The following is a 17,199-nucleotide window of genomic DNA, read 5'->3' as shown; positions in this document are numbered from 1 at the left end:
CTAAATTTATGGATGAGGCCAACAATGCAGAAGGAACCCAGATTTTTGGATTTAGGATAGAGAAAAACAAGTGCAGTTTGTATAGAAGGAACATATTAAATGAAAATCCTATGTGAAATGATGTATTTGGGTTATTTTTTAATTGAGAGAAAGGAGAGTAGAAGACAGATTTTTTTGTTTCTCTTATTTTTACTTTCTCTGATTCCTTATGGACTCTGAGAAGTAGCCAAACACATTTTTTTTAATGGCATTTGAGTGATTGCTTGTGCTCCCTCCTTCCCTGTTTCACCCCCCCTCCACTCATTTCTTTGTAATATGCTGACACATATTGGAATATTGGAGTCCAAAGCCCTTTTAATAAGTGTGCCTTCCCAAATAACATTTGTTCATATTATTTTCTGAGGTGTGAAATGAAAGATAATGTCAACAATCTGTAGAAGGCAAATATCATTAAGAAAGGAGAATTTAAGATAACTGTCAACCCTTGATTATAAATGATAATGTTGCAAACTATTATAACTCATAATTGAAAATAATGTACAGTTCATTCAAAGGTATTACCTTGTTGTAGAAGGGAAAATTGCCATGGGAGAGAAGTGAAATTGTTGTCCCAAACCTTTTGTGAGGCAAAGAATCCAAACCTATAGAAAAAACATCAATAACATTACTTTAGAGCTCCTCAAGCATCATTTCAGTGAAATTCCTTGCACCCTCTTTTGCTTTGAAGAGAGCAGGCATACTGTGGATGGATGTACACAATAGAGCAGGAATACCCCTCACCCTTGGTGGCTTGGTAGATTATAGAATTTAGAAAGTTTGAGTGGTGAGAGAGTCTTTGAGATCAATGAATCCATCTTCCTTCTTTTATAGCTGAAGATAGGATAAGGAACTCACCTCAGCTCAAGTGGCTAATGAAATGGCAGAACCAAGACTGGTAGCCCTACCTTCTGATTTGTAGTCTAGCCCTCCTACTACCTCACACTTCTGATTGTTGTCTTTGGAGATTGATATTCTGTAAGTGAAAGAGGCTTTTTGGAAATCTTGGAAAGCAGCAGGTTTTTATTAATTCTTTTAATTTTAAGATTGTAGAAGTGGGGGAAAAATCCTTCTACTTAACCCTAATAACAAATCAACACATTAATATCTTAACACTGGTAGAAAATAGCAAAAATTTCTTCTGTTTTCTGGGACCACCGTTATGTCATCATGGCCCTGGCTTATCACAGATAGTACCAACAAATGCATTTTGCATTTCTCTCAGATTTAATAGGAGCTAACCATTCTCAAATTGTTTATCTTATCCAGGGATCAGATGCAATGGTTGTGGTGAGTTTTGTTTTATGACTTTCTTAGATAGTTACCAAATATTATGTGAATCCTCAAATAATGATTGTCTTTATCTTGAGTGAGAAAAAAGGTAATCATTTCTAAAGGGACTTAGTTTGTAGTGGTGCAGCTTCTGTAAATAGCTTGTGTTTGTTTCAAGTGACAACTTATTTTAATTGAATATTATCAGTAGTCAGTAATCATTGAAGTCATAAAATTGAAGGAAATATAACAAAAGGAGGAAGGTAAGAATTTGAGATGGATGATGCAAACTCCAGTGTTTCATGACTGTTTTATATAGATCCATATGTCTGGGCATGTGTAGAAGTTTTTCTCTCCATGTTATAGTAAATGGGTACATAATGTTTTCTGGCATCTGCATCACTCCCCTGACTTATAGCTGAGTATTAGAGCAATACAGGATTTTTGTTCATACTTTTAAACATTTAAGATATGAAGCTGTAGCTTAATTTTACCCATTAAAAACTTTTCAGCAAGCATTTGTTACTCACTGTGTCAAACCCTGTGCTTAGCACTGAGGATAAAAAAAACAAAAACAAAACAAAAAGTATCTACCCTCTAGAAGTGTACTTTAAATGAGACAGAGGACATGCCACTGACTACTTATGTGGAAGATTGGAGTATCATTTGAAGGGAAAGCATTCATAAGAGGGACACCAGGAGAGACTTTCTTTAGCAGGTGAGCAAAGTCAGGACTACTAAGAGGTGGAGATGAGGGCCAGGGCCTTCTGTAGATGGGGAGTTGCCAGATTAAGTCAAGTCAGCACCCACTGGATACCAGCTAACAGGATAAGTGTATGAAGTTGAGATCATAGGGGTTGGCACAGAACAGGCCAAAATGCTGGTTCCATTCCATTCTTCATAAAGACAACAGGGGTCCCTGCTCTCAAGGAGTTCCCATTCTAATGAGGAGGGAGGAGGTAGATACAAGATAAATTGGTTGTAATCTTGGGGAAGGCACAAGCCTGCATGAAGATTGGAAAAAGCTTCATACAGAAGGGGGAATTTTTAGCTAAGATATGAAGGAAACCTGAACCACCTGTAAAGGCCTGCAGATGGGATTGGGTTGTGGATTGTGCTGGGGAGTCAAGTGAGAAGCCTTGGAGGGAGGGGCCAGGTTCAGAAGAGCATCAGATGCCAGCAGGGAGCTCCTGAGCAGGAGCCAGCTACTTTTTAGATAAATGACTGGAGTGGACAAATAGTTTTGGCAGGCCCCTGAGAGCTCATACTTAGACAGGATGTGTCAGAGGCAGGACTTGAATCAAAAGTCTTTGTGACTTCAAGACAAGCTCTCTATCCATTACACCACATTGCCTCTCATGATACTAGTTATTGCCTTTATAAATTAAAATGAAACTTAACCAGGAAGTTAAAATCCTGATACTTAGTCTTCTGGAATGGTCAGCAGGAGAGAGTGAAGCCTTTCTTTGTTTCTCAACATCCCCAGGCTTTTTTTCCTTTTCATTTTAGGAATCTGAATTGAGGGAGAACTGAACTATCTTCTTTTGAGGAGAAGCTATCTCTTAATAGGGCTTCAAATTGCTGCATCTTTTCCTTCCCAGCCATGTGACTATCTCACTTAGCCAGATTCTTAGCAGGACTGGCATGGAGGACCTGTGCTTTTAGGGACAAGAGTAGATGTCATGAGGGGCAATGTGGTATACTGAATAGAGGGCCAGACTTAAAGTCAAGAAGACCCATCTTTACCTCTGACACAGACTTTTTGGGTGACCATGGACAGAGGAGGTGACTGTATCAGTGGAGGGATTTTTCCATACTGAGAGTTTGCTATACCAATTTACTCATAGGATCACACCTCTTTTTCCTTCTTCCCCCCTGCCCCTCCAAACCCCCCCCCCAATATCTACATTAAGACATAGTCTTTGTGATGAAGTATTCTTTAGCATCAGTGAGGGTGAAAATACTGATCCTGTATTTTATTTAATTAAAAATTATTAAATCCACATTGCCTTTAAAAAAAGAATTTGAGGTATTAATCCATAGCTGCACTTATTAAATCTCGAATTTTTATATATATATAATAACAAATCAACACATTAATATCTTAACACTGGTAGATACACTGAGGATAAAAAGATAAAAATTAAGTAGCTTTTCTTTCAAGATACTTACATTCTAAGTTTTTAAAAAGGTCATCTAAAGTCATTTCCAGAGAGAGGGAGTGTTTGGTAAAGGAGAAATCAGGAAAGACCTCCTGGGAGGAGATAGCAGCTAAGTTGTGCTTTGAAGGAAGGAAAGAGCTCTGTGAATTGGAGGTGAGGAGCACAAAATGGTGAATATCTATGGAAATAACAGCTGGCAGGCCAGTTTATCTGCAACAGGAGAGTACAGGAAAGGAGGAATATAAGGAAATGAGACCAGAAAAGGATATGGGAATCAGATTATGGCAGGCTTTAAATGTCAGGCTGAAGACTTGCTTTTATCCTAGAGGAATAGAGAGCTTTTGAAGATCTTTGAGTAGAATGAGTGGTATGGTCTGCCTTACAAGAATGCTAATTTCATAGCTGTATAGAGAATGGATTGTTGTCTCCTAATGTTTGGGAATATTGAAATCATGCTCCATCCCAGATTACTCAGGTATAGACTGACTAAAGTTCTGCTGCCTCAAATAGGAAAACATATTGTTTGCATTTAAAAAGCATGGTAACCCAAAACCAAATGCTAAAAGCAAAAGCATTTGACAAAGTACTATACTCACTTTTGGTAGAAATCCTACAAAACATACAAAGAAATCCTATCAATATGATAAAAAGTATAAATCTAAAACAATAAGGTAATGGCATTTGCACTGGAGAAATAGTAGGTTTTTCTTTTTTTTTAAGGTTTTTCAATAAATATAAGAATCTAGAACAAAGATACCTTGTTATTCAACACAGTAGTTTTAGAATTGCTAGCAATATCAATGACAAGAAAAATTAAAATTGGGACAAATCATGATTTTAATATTTCTGACATTCAGAGAGAGCAGGCATAAAGAAGATAAAACTATTCTTATTTGCCAAAATAAGACAACTTATTTAGAAAAACCTAGAGAATCAGCAAAGAAACAGATAATTGTAGCTTCAGTAAAGTAGAAGATACAAAAAAACACTCAGAAAATCAGTGGCATTTTTAACTAGCAGTAACAGAATTCAGGAGGAAATAAAAGAAAAGGAAATACCATTCATAATTCAGAATATGCAAAATATCTGGGAATCATTTTACAAAAGCACACTCAAGATTTGTTTGAATAGAATCACAGAACATTCATGTGAGAAATAAAGAACAATGATGATGAGAAGAGATTGGAATGACTTATCAAAAACTAGAAATCTACTCAGTGGGTTTAACTTGTCTTATTTGGACTAATTTAACCTGTGACTATTTTATTTTTCTAGTTTTGTATTTCAGCAGAAAACTACAAATAGATCAAATAGCATTTTAAAAAAATATAAGAAATAAAGAACAAATTACATAATTAATTAGAGGGTACCCTGCAGCTTATGGCTAGGACTCACCAATATTCCCTGGAAGGCCTGGGAGCCAGCAAGGAACTCATTCCATGTGTCTGCTGTTTGTATGGCTAGCAGTAAAAAGATATTTTATGATTGCTCTTATATTTTCCATTTGCTCTACCAGAAACTAGTTTATGTGGAAAGAATGTTGGATTTTGAATAAGAGGACCAGATTTCGAATCCTATTGCTTTGACTTAATTAGGGATATGGCTATAGATTTCAGTTTCCTTGGCTATAAAATAGCAGTGGGAGTGGGGTGGTTTCAGGGAATGACCTCCCAGATTTCTTCCAGCTCAAAATCTAATCGCTTGGGACTCAGTACAATTTCTATCCCAATTTCTAAGAGTATAGAAAAAAATGTGGGATACTTGTGAATGCTCAAAGTTTCTTCCAAGTGCTTGGCAAACTTTGGAATGCTTAAATTAAAGCCCTGATGTTTAATAGGTAACTCCAGTCAGCTGTATTGCATTCAGTGTTTGAGCAGTTTGACCAGCCCATCTCCTGAGTGAGCACCTTGCCATTGAAGGGTATTCATTCAGCCATTGACTTCCAGGAAGAATGAAAGCATCAGGTCCCTGGCCTAGACACCTGGTTGAGAACATATTACTTGAGTATAGTTTTGCAGAACATTTTATCTTTTTCTCCTTAAAAAAAAAAAAGTTAATGCTGTTATTATTGGGTTGTGAGTTACTGTTTTCAAAGCATTTTTTGTTATATGCCTAAACTCTTTTTCTCCCCATTTTGTCTAATGCCCTAATTCTTCTACATTTTTCAGTCCATTCATGTATGTTTAAAAAAATCTAACTCTGCATCTGGCTGCTAATGAACTGGTCCATATATCTGGTAGAGTTCTAATGAAATAACCATCCCTTTTATAACATTACTATACTTCTGATATAAGACTCCATGGAGGGAACCTTTTGACAATAGAAACCTGGGTGCTTTGATGTTTGAAGTTTTATGCATAAAATTCTTAAAGCTGATTTTGTTTTTAGTGATCTTGCTAGGGTGGCTAATCAACTAATTTATTTAATTAGTATATTAATTTCTATTGCTTTCTTCCTTTCAAATGCTGCCCCTCAGCCCGTCTGGCATGTTTGATTATGACTTTGAGTAAGTTTGATTTGAATTAGTACTTGTGCTGTGTTGTTTAGTGTGTAGACACCAGTATGCCTTTTTGAGACCTTTCTAACTCATAGTTTATCTGTTTAATTGTAGGTATGTATATTAGGTTAGGCTGGGAAGTTTTTTTAAAAAACAGAAAAACGTGATGGAGGTAACATTTCATTTAATAACTTAAGCAAAATTAAGTAATCTTCACTTCTATTCATTTTTATTTTATTTTAAATAGACCAACTTTACCTTATTTCATATTTAAACTGATTTCCTGGCTTTGCTTCATAAAGAGATTAATAGTATCAGATTTAAATATTTTGCTCTGAAGAAGTTTAATAAATGAAATTCACTTAATTCCTGTTATATCTCACATCCTGAAATACAAACTTCTAGTCTTTCTTTCCTGAACTTACTTGCCAATGTCTGAATAATTATCAGTGATATAGTTACACAGCTAACACATTAATGTAGAGCATGCCCTTTTAATCAAATCTCTCTAACACATAATTTCATAATAATTTTTAAAAATTATAATGGCTTTTACAATTACCATATTTCTTACTGGGTTGTTATCCCAAGTTTGCAATTTGGCAAGGTCTAGAGAATCTGCTCTTAACAATTTTTAACTGATCCTTGCTCAATAATAAGTGGGTAAACAACTAAATTTGATATGTAGTCTAATGAAAAAAATGTACATTTTTCTTAACCAAATAGTCTTTGTTGTAGCTTGTACCATATGCAGTATCTGATTCTTGGAGCTTCTTTTTGCTGTTAGCTAAAATACAAATATCTTTTGTCTTTTTCACCACAGGATTGATCTGAAGCTAAACAAAAAACCAAGAGCCGTAAGTATCAGTGTTCTGAGATCACTAGAGAGAACTGACCAGGTTTTGCTGACTGAATCTCCTAGAGCAAAATATGAAAAAGCAACAAATTCTGGTTGCTTGTTCTGTGTTCACTTTTGGAGCCTAGAAATTGCTCTCAGCCACACCTTTAGTTATTAAGAGTATTGTTTGTGTTCAAGCTTTCTATCTTACAAGAAGTAGGTTCTCTAACAGTTTTACTTGAAATCATTCTCTTCTAATTCAATAATAAATCATTGGTACTTGGACTTTCCAAGGTAGAACTCCAAGGCAGAGCTGGAGTGTGTGGTGTTACTGAAGACAAGCTCTCCCTTTCAGTGAACTTTTGGGGCCTTTTTCCTTTGCTTTGGTCCATTCTAGACACCCTCAAGGAAGATGCTGTGAGAGTGTGGCTAGATGAATGAGTATATTTCTCTCCCTGTTGCTGAGGGGGAAAAAAATAGACTTAAAAGTGTATTGTCAAGTGGCTAGGTGGTACACTGGATATAGCACGGACCCTGGAGTTAGGAGTACCTGAGTTCAAATGTGACCTCAGACACTTAATCATTGCCTAGCTGTGTGGCTTTAGGCAAGCCACTTCACCCCATTGCTTTGCAAAAAGCCTAAAAAAAAAAAAGTGCATTGTCATGAGTTGAAAAGGAGCACAGTGCTTTGAAATAGGATCTTAAGCCCTGCAGTTTTCTGTACTTGAGTTCTCTAACAAAGAATTGTTTACAAACCTAAAATAGTAAATCCTTCTGTTGTTCTGAGTTCCATTTAGTGTAGTAATTTGGAATTTTTCTTTTCTCCCCCACAGGATTATTAGAAGACCCATTTGTACAGAAGCTTAGAGGCTATAGAGTCCTGCCCTCATACAACTTCACCAAGATAAAGACCCTTCCACTGAGTGGCCATTAATGTCTATGCCCCCAGCCCCAGTGCCTGCCTCGAGGCGGAGTGTGTTCTAAAGAGGGGTCAAAGAAAGTCCTTTCTGTAAACCACAGCAGACCATTTACCTCGTGTCATTTGAGCAACTGAACTGCAGGAAGACCAAGGCATGGTGCAGTCCTAGATTGCCTCCTTTCTGCACTTCTTCCCAGCACTGGCTGCTCTGGCCCTGGCTGCGTCAGATTCATCTGTGATTCCCGTCGAAAGATGTCTTGTCTTGTCTTGTTTTGTTTAGTTTTGTTTCTTCCCTTGATGCTGAACGCAGCACCCAGTTGTGTTTTGTCCTATGGAGGCTGTAAATAACAGGCATTCCTTCTTCTTCCTTATGTGTTGCTTTTTTTATTATTGTCTTTTTTTCTTTGAGGGGTTTGTTGTAATCCAGTTGTACAGCTAATGGCTTCCTGCTGTTTTCTTTGGAATCTGATTATCTTTACTTGGCTTCGGGGCTGATATCCTAACACAAATAATCTCTAGTAGCATAAATAAAATGGATGACTTGTCCTATTTGTCTTTTTGCAGGGGGAAGGTAGAGGGTTATTTAATTTTTTTTTCCATCTTCTGAGTTGGAAGCATTTCTCATGTACAGGCAAATGGTAATAGCTAAAGACCATAAGTTTGAATCCTTTTAAAAACATAAGTTTTTATTATTTTGTATAAAAAATAAAATTTCACAGGCTTCAGTCTCTCTTCTCATGCTTTACTTTTGCATTTGAGATTTTTTTCTATTGATTTTTATTTTCCTCATTTCATACCATACCACTATAACAGGTTGTTTGACACTCATCTTTCTTTTTATGTTGTCTATAATCCTCTAGCTGGTATTTACCTGATTCCAGAAAGATCCATTACTAAGCCTCTCTCCACCTCCATAAGACATAAGAAAGAAGTCAGGAATACAAGGAGTTTCCCAAGTGGGAAAACTGTATAGGCTAGTTATTTATCTTCCATTTTAAGTTTGGGGGAAGCAGGGAGCAACAGGAGCCTTAAGAACCTATTGAAAATTGTTTAAAGGAATCAGGCAGTTTGATAGTTTTACTTAAAGCAAATATTAAGGTCTATTCAAAGGAACTTGACTTAGAGGGGTTGGCATTTTGTTTTATTCCATTTATTGATAAGTCTTGTATCTTGTCTTGATTGGGGAAAATATCTCATTTGCTAAATTCTTGATAGGTCTACAAAGTTCAAAAGATTTTTGGATAATGGAATGAGGTTTCTGAAGAAAGGATGCAGCGCTTATCAAATCAACCTCTCCTGCCTTATAAATGGCATTGTGTCTATGCTCTCAACTTTATAGACTCGGTGCCTCCTTAGACAGGTCTTTGCTAGCGAGAGTGCCTGCATCAGAGCTGTCAACAGAATAGTTAGATTTTTATACCAGGAAGAATGTGGGAACAGAGGCATCCTGAAGGAAAACCCTACAGCTGGCTCTCTCATACTGGCCCCTTTGTCCAGAGGAAAGGCTAGCCCTATTTCTCATATCTTAGTCATTGGGTTGTGTACTATTTAATCTAGCACACAGCAAACCAGTTGTATATTTGTAAGTGACATTGTACTTAAAAGATGACTTTTAAATATACATACATATTTAGTATTTACTCTCCTCATCCCCACCACCATATGAATTGCTTTATCATTATCAAGTCAATTGTTTGATTTGTATTTTCTATCAAAGGGATCAATTGCATAGAAAGGACACCGGGTTTTAGGTAGATCTGACTTGGATTTGTATGCAGCAGTTTAAAAGAGGGATTTATGGGATTTATCTTGAAACACTTACTAGAACTTCAAGAGTTCTTCTCCTACTCACACTTTGCAATATTTGCCATTTTTTTATTTAAACTAGAAAGTGAAGGACCATTGCCTAATTGAATAAGGAATAAACAGTGTTTATGCAGTGTTGTTATCAATCCAAAGAAAAGCGGGGAATGCAATAGAATGTGAGCATGTGGAAAGAGTACCTGGAATTGGAAGGAAGCACTGCCTTGCATGTAAATATTTCTTGGTTTGATATGATTTGGGAGATTGGTTCCCCAAAATTTTTTCAGAATTAATCCCTCTAGTTTCCCAAATGGCCTGGGGCCCCCTGTTTTCTTGGCAGTAGTCCACCCACAAGTTAAAATACTCAGAAACACTACCACAAACTATGGGAAAACTTAGTAGTATTACTTCCTTGAGGGAATTACTTTGAGTTTCACTTAAGGACTCTGATGGATATATTGAGACAATCTTCCTAAAAAGACAAGTGAGTTGCTTTATGTGAAGTGCTTCGAAATCTGTAGGGCACTAGGTAAAAGTCAGCTACTACCTCCCTTTTTCCATTTTACTTGCTTTTCCCAATTTCTCAGAAGCCAAATCAGAACTCTCCCTGTTCTTCCTTTTCAAGCTTTGCCTTAGGGAAATAGATTTGTTCCTTAACTCATTTCCCACCCAATAAGCCAGTTTACTTCAGAAGTAATCTTCAAATTCATAGTAGTTTTCTAAGTACTTGGTTGGCATGCTATTTGTTTCATTATTCATAGGGAGAGGTGATATTTTTGCAGAGTCAAAAATTTTAAATGTCTTCATCTGTTAATACCTTATGGTGTATTCTTGTGTAATAGAGGGCTTGCCTTCAGTCCTTGGAGCTTGAGAGATTCAACTTGGGTAGAATTCAACTTTATATGTCAGGAAGTTAGAACTGGGCATTTTTCTGAATGACATTAATTCACCCTTACAAACGGAAGATTCCAAACCAGGAAAAAAAAAAGGCAATGAAGCCTGTAGCAAAAGTGTTAATCTAGATATGATATATAAATTTAGGCAAGCAAAGGGCTTTTCTCAGGAGTTATACTGGATGGGAATATTCAGAGTGGTAACTGGTTGTGAGTCTTTGGAATATTAAAAGTGCTTTAAAGAGGAGGTGAAAATCATTTATAGATTTGTAGTACTTATTAGTACTAAGGGGGTTTGGGCTTCCATGTAGCTAACCTGAACTACACAATCTTGAAGGGCAGTTCATTACTTTCAAGTATTTAACTGGCACAAAACTAAAGTATGTTAAAGAGATCCTCTGGGACCCACTTTAACGAGCAAAAAAGAACGATGTGTAGTTTTATCTGTGTGAGTGTTTGAAAGGTTTCCCTTAAGATATTTAAACAACCTTTCTACTATGTTTGCACCATTTTTGTTAGAAAGTCTTTTCAACATTGTACAGAGATAAATTTCCAATTCCCATTTCAAGTCTAGAATCCAAGATGGTAGAACTGGAAAGGACTTTAGCAAGCATGTGATCTCAATGACCAGATGAAGAAAGTCCTAGAAAGAGAGAATGAGCAGCAGAGCCAGGACTACAATCCAGTTTTCTTGGTTCCCTGTCCAGTGCTCTTTTCATGAAGTTTTATTGTCATTAGTTGCTTGGTTGAAGCATGCCTTTGTCGCATCTTTTTTTTAAAAAGGAAGGAGTTAATAAATGAAATCAATGAGGGGATAGAGGGAATGTTTAGTTTGTGGATTAAAGAAATACGCGTATTTTGAACTCATTAAGTAAAATAGATTAAAAAATAATATAGACTCTAAAAAGATTAAGTAATTGAATTTTACATTAATTTACAGATATTCTCCCCACTACCACTTCATCCCATTTTCATTCAAGAAGCTTGCTTACATGTGGTTTTTGTTCTGATGAGGCCTTAGTTTAGGGGGTTCATGCTTTGGGTAGGAAGGGGAGGAGGGGGAGACTTTTTTATAAACACTTGTTCTTCACCAAGAGATGTCATCCCATTTACAATGCCTAGAAATAGGTTTCTGTGTGTGTGTGTGTGTGTGTGTGTGTGTGTGTGAGAGAGAGAGAGAGAGAGAGAGAGAGAGAGAGAGAGAGAGAGAGAGAGAGAGAGAGGCCCCTGGAAAATAAGAGGATTAGAGCAATCATTCTTTCCATTTGCAATCAGAATAAGTTGTGTTGATGTCTTGCTTTTATAAGTAATATTCATCATTTGGAACAAAGTAGTGTGTCTTTTAACTTTGATAATCCTGTGCCTGTAGAATAAAGGTTCTCTTTCACTCTCTGAAATTTGTTTTGGTGAAATTGATGATGGTTTTTGCTTTTCCAAAGCTGGACAAATCACTCTATCCCATTTCCTCTGTTCCCCAAATGCTACCGTCTCCTCTCCATTTCTCAGTTCCATGCTTTGAATTTCCCATGTCACTGAGGTATCTCTCTGTGTTCAATTTCATCACCTTCCAGAGAAGGATATATCTTCTTTCTACCTCATTTGTCCCTTCTTATTTCAGCTTTTCAGGTACTGCTTGTGAAGTTATAACTCCATTATCTAGAGCTTTTTTTTATTTGCTTTGCAGAAGATACTATTCAAGTTTCACAAATTATTTCAGGTTGCTGACAAAATATATAATTCTTTTTTTTCTATTTTTTAATATTTATTCTCATTTTGTACAATTAATATTATTTTTACATTAGTAAAATATTGTTGTTTAAGAGTAAACGAGATACCCCCTCCCCCCCATAAATATAGACTTGCTTCAGCGATAAAGTAAAGGGGAGAGAAAAAAAATTAAAATAAAAAAATAATAGTAATAATTGTAGGTATGGCCAGGTGGCGCAATGAATGGAGCACCAGCCCTGGAACCACAAGCACCTGAGCCCACATCCGGCCCTGTACACCCAACAATCACCTAGCCGTGTGACATGCAAGCCACCCGATCCCCACTGCCCTGCAGAAACCAAAAAAAAAAAGGGAAAAAAAGACCCAAAATAAAATAAAATAGTAATAATAGGGGTGGCTGGGTGGTGGACAGAGCATTGGCCCTTGAGCCAGGAGCACCCGGGTCCCAATCCGGCCTCAGAGACCGAAGGATCACCCTGATATGCGGCCCCAGGCAGGCCACCCAGTCCCATTTGCCCTGCACCCCCCAAAAAATAATAATATTAAAAAATGTGCTTCCGTCTTTGTTCTAACTACCAATAACTCTGTTGTGTGTGGATCACATTCTTTATGATTAGTTCATGGCAAAAGTTACTTCCATATTTTTCCAATGTTGCCATTGCTGATCGCAACTCCCTCCTTTGGTATTTCTCCACTACCATGTACTATATTTTCTCTCTCCTTTCACTATGACTCTGCTGTAGGGTAGCTGAGTGGCACAGCAGACAGATCCCTGGCCCTGGGGCCAAGAAGCCCCGAGTCCCCATACCACCCCTTAGGCCCAGAATCCACCTGGCCCTATGGTCCTGGACAGGCCATCCAATCCCAGCCCCTTGCAATAAGTAAAAAAGAAAATGTGTTATATCTTAACACTCTCCCCCCATGGTCCATCCTCTCCTCCATCACTCACATTCCCCCCTTCCCCCTGTCGCCCCCTCTCCTTACTCCGAATGCCTATACCCCACTATATACACTGTTTCCTCTCCTGGCCACCTCTGATGAGAGCGAAGTTTCCCTCATTCCCCCTTGCCTTCCCCCCTTCCATACCATTGCAATAGCTCATTATAATAAAGAAAAGTCTTATTATATGAAATATCTTGGCCTATTTCCCCTCTGCTTTTTCTTTCTCCCATTACATTTCCCTTTTTTTCTATTAACTCCATTTTTACACCATATTTTATCTTTGAATTCAGCTTTCTCCTGTGCTTCAACTATAAAAGCTCCCTCTACCTGCTCTATTAGCTGAGAAGGTTCATATGAGTATTATCAGTGCCATTTTTTTATACAGGAATACATGCAGTTCATCATCATTAAGTCCCTCATATTTTCCCCTTCTCCTCCAATCTCTATTCTTCACCAGAGTCCTGTATCTGAAGATCAAACCTTCTGTTCAGCTCTGGCCATTCCAAAAGGAACATATGAAATTCCCCTGGTTCATTGAAAGTCCATCTTTTTCCCTGGAAGAGGACATTCAGCCTTGCTGGGTAGTTGATTCTCGGTTGCATTCCAAACTCTTTTGCCTTCCGGTATATTCTATTCCAAGCCTTTCGAGCTTCCAATGTAGTTGCTGCTAAGTCCTGTGTGATCCTGACTGCAGCTCCATGGTATTTGAATTGTGTCCTTCTGGCTGCTTGTAATATTTTCTCCTTGACTTGGGAGTTCTGGAACTTGGCTATGATATTCCTAGGGGTTGGTTTTTTGGGATCTCGTTCTTGGGGGGATCGGTGGATTTTCTCCATTTCTATTTTGCCCTCTGCTTCTAGGATATCAGGGCAATTTTCCTGTAGTAATTCTTTGAAAATGATGTTAAGGCTCTTTTCCTGATCATGACTTTCAGGTATTCCAATAATTTTTAAATTATCTTTCCTAAGTCTGTTTTCCGTATCAGTTGTTTTTTCAATGAGATATTTCACATTTTCTTCAATCTCCCTGAATTCTATTCTTTGTCTGAAGGATTTGTTCTCCTCAGAGAGTTTTCTTATCTCTTTTTCCATCTGGCCCATTCTGCTTTTTAAAGCATTCTTCTCCTCCATAACTATTTGAACTGTTTTATCCATTTGACCTAAGCTGGTTTTTAGCATGCTATTTTCTTCAGCATTTTTTTTTATTTCCTTGACTAGGCTGCTGACTTCATTTTCATGTTTTTCCTGCATCTCTCTCATTTCTTTTCCCAGTTTTTCTTCTAACTCCCTCATTTGATTTTCAAAGTCTTTTTTAATCTCTGTCATAGCCTGAGCCCAATTTCTGTTTTTCTTGGAGTCTTTAGATGAAGGAGCTTGTGCTTCTTCATCTTCAGACTGAGTGTTTTGATCCTTCTTGGGCTCATTTGCAAAATATTTCTCAATTGTGTTCCTCTTTTTTCTCTGCTTGCTCATTTTTGCCAGCCTGAGCCTGTTTTGGGGTGCTTCCTGATCATTTGGGACACTCCCACAAGGGTCTCAGTGTGTGAGGTTCTGTCCTCCCTCCTGGTCTGTGAATGACTATATGCGCCCCCCTCTGCCACGGGGCTGAGGTGGGGGGGGGCCTAGACTGGGATCAGGATCTGAATGTGGTCAGAGCCCCAGAGTCCTGTTCCTGGGGCTGAGGACAAAGCTTTTCAGTCTCTCCCTCTTCACTCCCCTCCCTCAGCTCAATGGGCTCATGCCCTGGGGGCTACTCCTGCTTCTGTTCCTGGATCAGGGCTGCAGAAAGACCACGTTGCTTGCTGTGTGCCCTGAAGGCTGGGCTCCACGTGATTGCTCTGGCAGAGGTCCCTCGCTGTTCCCCCACTTTGTGCTGGTGCTCCCCGGGGTGCAGCTCAGGAGACTCCCCCGCTGCAGTGAGCTGTGGCTCCCAGCACCCTGGGGCTGCCTCCGGGAGGCTGAGGTTCTTTTGCTTTGGTGGGCCGCCCCTCCGACCCTGGGGAGCAGAGCCTTTCTGCTCTTTTCCAGGTTACCTTGAGTAGGAGAACTGCCTCATTGGGTCCCTCTGTGGGTTCTGTCTCTGGAAAGTTTAGAGTCCTTAGTTTATGAGTTTTATCAGAGAGTCCCTAAGACTGGATGCTTTGTTGTCGCCATCTTGGCTCCGCCCAAAATATATAATTCTGGAATTCGAATTGTATAAGACTTTCCAAAACCCCTTGGCACAGTATTTTGTCATTTCAAAAATTCTTATAATGTAGGTGCTCCTTCCATCTTCTAAGATCTAAACCTTTCCTTGCTTAGTAGATCTTCCTGAGTACAATGAAAAATCCATACCCTGGTGATGGGCCTCTTGAAACTCAGCTTGCCTGGTCTTGGGACCACAGTCTCTCACCAGGTTAGGCACCAAGCTTTCATCTTGTAGGATTGTCAGAGTTTTAAAGTTAGAGGGGTCTGAAGCACAGAGGGCATAACTAAAATCAGACTCCTAGAATACAGGAGCTGTGGAAGACCTTAGAGTTCTTATGGTACAAAACTCTACCCTATCTTGTTTTTACAGAGGAAGCAATTGAGTCTCAAAAATGGTAAGACTTATTTAAGCAGGATCACACACACAAGATATTTCTTGAATTTCATGATTCCAGTCCAGTGTTCTCCCTGTTATACTATGAACCAAAGACTGTCATTCTCTGATTGATATTGCAAGAAAAACATTCTCTGGAACAAGAATAGTTCTGGATTAGTATCATAAGCACACTTGTAAAAAAAAGAATTGCATTGCTATATTATCAATACTTATATGAGACCATGTCTCTCTCTCTTTTTTTTTTTTTTGCAAGGCAATGGGGTTAAGTGGCTTGCCCAAGGCCACACAGCTAGGTAATTATTGTCTGAGGCCGGATTTGAACTCAGGTACTCCTGACTCCAGGGCCGGTTCTCTATCCACTGCACTACCTAGCCACCTCTATATGAGACCATTTCTTGAAGGACATGGATAGCCCCTTGTTTACAGGGATGATGGTCAGGGAAGGCAGAGGAGTGGCAGTTTATCCACCTCACAGAAGGGGGCATGGGTGCACTACCTCTGTTGGGTTCATACAATGCAAATTCCTGACTCTGATATTGTTCATACCTCCCCACTCAAGGACCCCACTGCATGTCACTACTTGCGCAAAAAGAATGATCCCTTTTATCATCCTTTCCTCCTTTCTCAGTACTACATTTTGTGTGGTACAGGAAGTGAAAACAGCCTGAGATGAGGTATTAAAGGTGTTACTATTACCAGGAGGTACCAGTAGATGGCAGGCAGTACTCCCATAAATGAATGGTGCTGCCCCTTTCCTCCCTGCCCCCATTCTTCATGGGGGCACTTGGAAAAGGGAACAGGAACACTGGAGGCCTCCAGAGGAGCGAGTCTATGAGGCAATCAGCCCTTTTCTAGACTAGGGATCATAAGCACAATGATTCATATGCCTAGAATGCTTTAAGTTTACAACAGACCTGTGAAATAGGGCATGTAAATTTTAGAATTGGGAAAACAAATTCAGAGTGGGAAAAGGGATTTACCCCTGCTTGAACAGCCAAGGCTTAGACTAGAACTTGAAGCCAGATCTCATGACTCCATGGAAAGAGTCAGAGGGCTCTAAGGTCGGAAGATCTGTATTCAAATCACAAATCTGCTACTTCTACTTGTGTGACTTTAAACAAGTCGTTTAACTTTCCTTGGGCCTCTTCCTTTTCAAAGGAAGAGATTAGATTAAATGGTTTCTGAGGGCCATTTTAGATTTATGATCTTAAATCCAGAGATTTCCCCCCTATTGCCCACCTTTAATTTTTTAATCTTAATTTTAAAAAAAACTTAAAATATTTTATCTCTCTGCTAACTGAAAGAAAAAAAAGACAAAACTACTGTTTAAAAATATGGACTTTATTGGCCATCTGTATCCTAAAGTTCCCTTGTTAGGAGATGGATAAAATGCTTTTTTCATTGCTGGTCTGAAATCTATGGTTGGCCACTGCATTGATAAGAGTTCTTAAGACTCTGAAAGGTACTTGCTTTTCTGATATAATTTTTATAGCATAAATTTTCCTGGTTCTGCTCACTTACTCCTG

The 17,199-nt window shown here is 38.5% G+C and overlaps 1 protein-coding gene across 4 annotated transcripts in view; it reads left to right on the top strand.

Moving 5' to 3' along the window:
* The window catches only part of MEAF6 (MYST/Esa1 associated factor 6), a 32,001-nt gene extending 20,359 nt beyond the window's left edge, over positions 1-11,642 (top strand). Inside the window, exons 6-9 of one of the 4 annotated variants that reach the window (XR_012474487.1) lie at positions 5,947-5,976; positions 6,082-6,139; positions 6,791-6,824; positions 7,639-11,642. Coding sequence is in view for 2 of the 4 variants with exons in the window: in XM_074217563.1 (XP_074073664.1) it covers positions 6,791-6,824; positions 7,639-7,647 (43 nt within the window). In the remaining 2 variants the exon portion in view is untranslated. The other 3 variants (XR_012474488.1, XM_074217563.1, XM_074217565.1) reach the window with 3 other exon arrangements.
* Positions 11,643-17,199: the final 5,557 nt, after the last annotated feature.

Source organism: Macrotis lagotis, chromosome 1 (assembly GCF_037893015.1).
Source record: "Macrotis lagotis isolate mMagLag1 chromosome 1, bilby.v1.9.chrom.fasta, whole genome shotgun sequence".
Taxonomy (NCBI): domain Eukaryota; kingdom Metazoa; phylum Chordata; class Mammalia; order Peramelemorphia; family Peramelidae; genus Macrotis; species Macrotis lagotis.
Note: the sequence above shows the minus strand (reverse complement) of the source record. Positions and strands in the feature narration are given on the sequence as shown.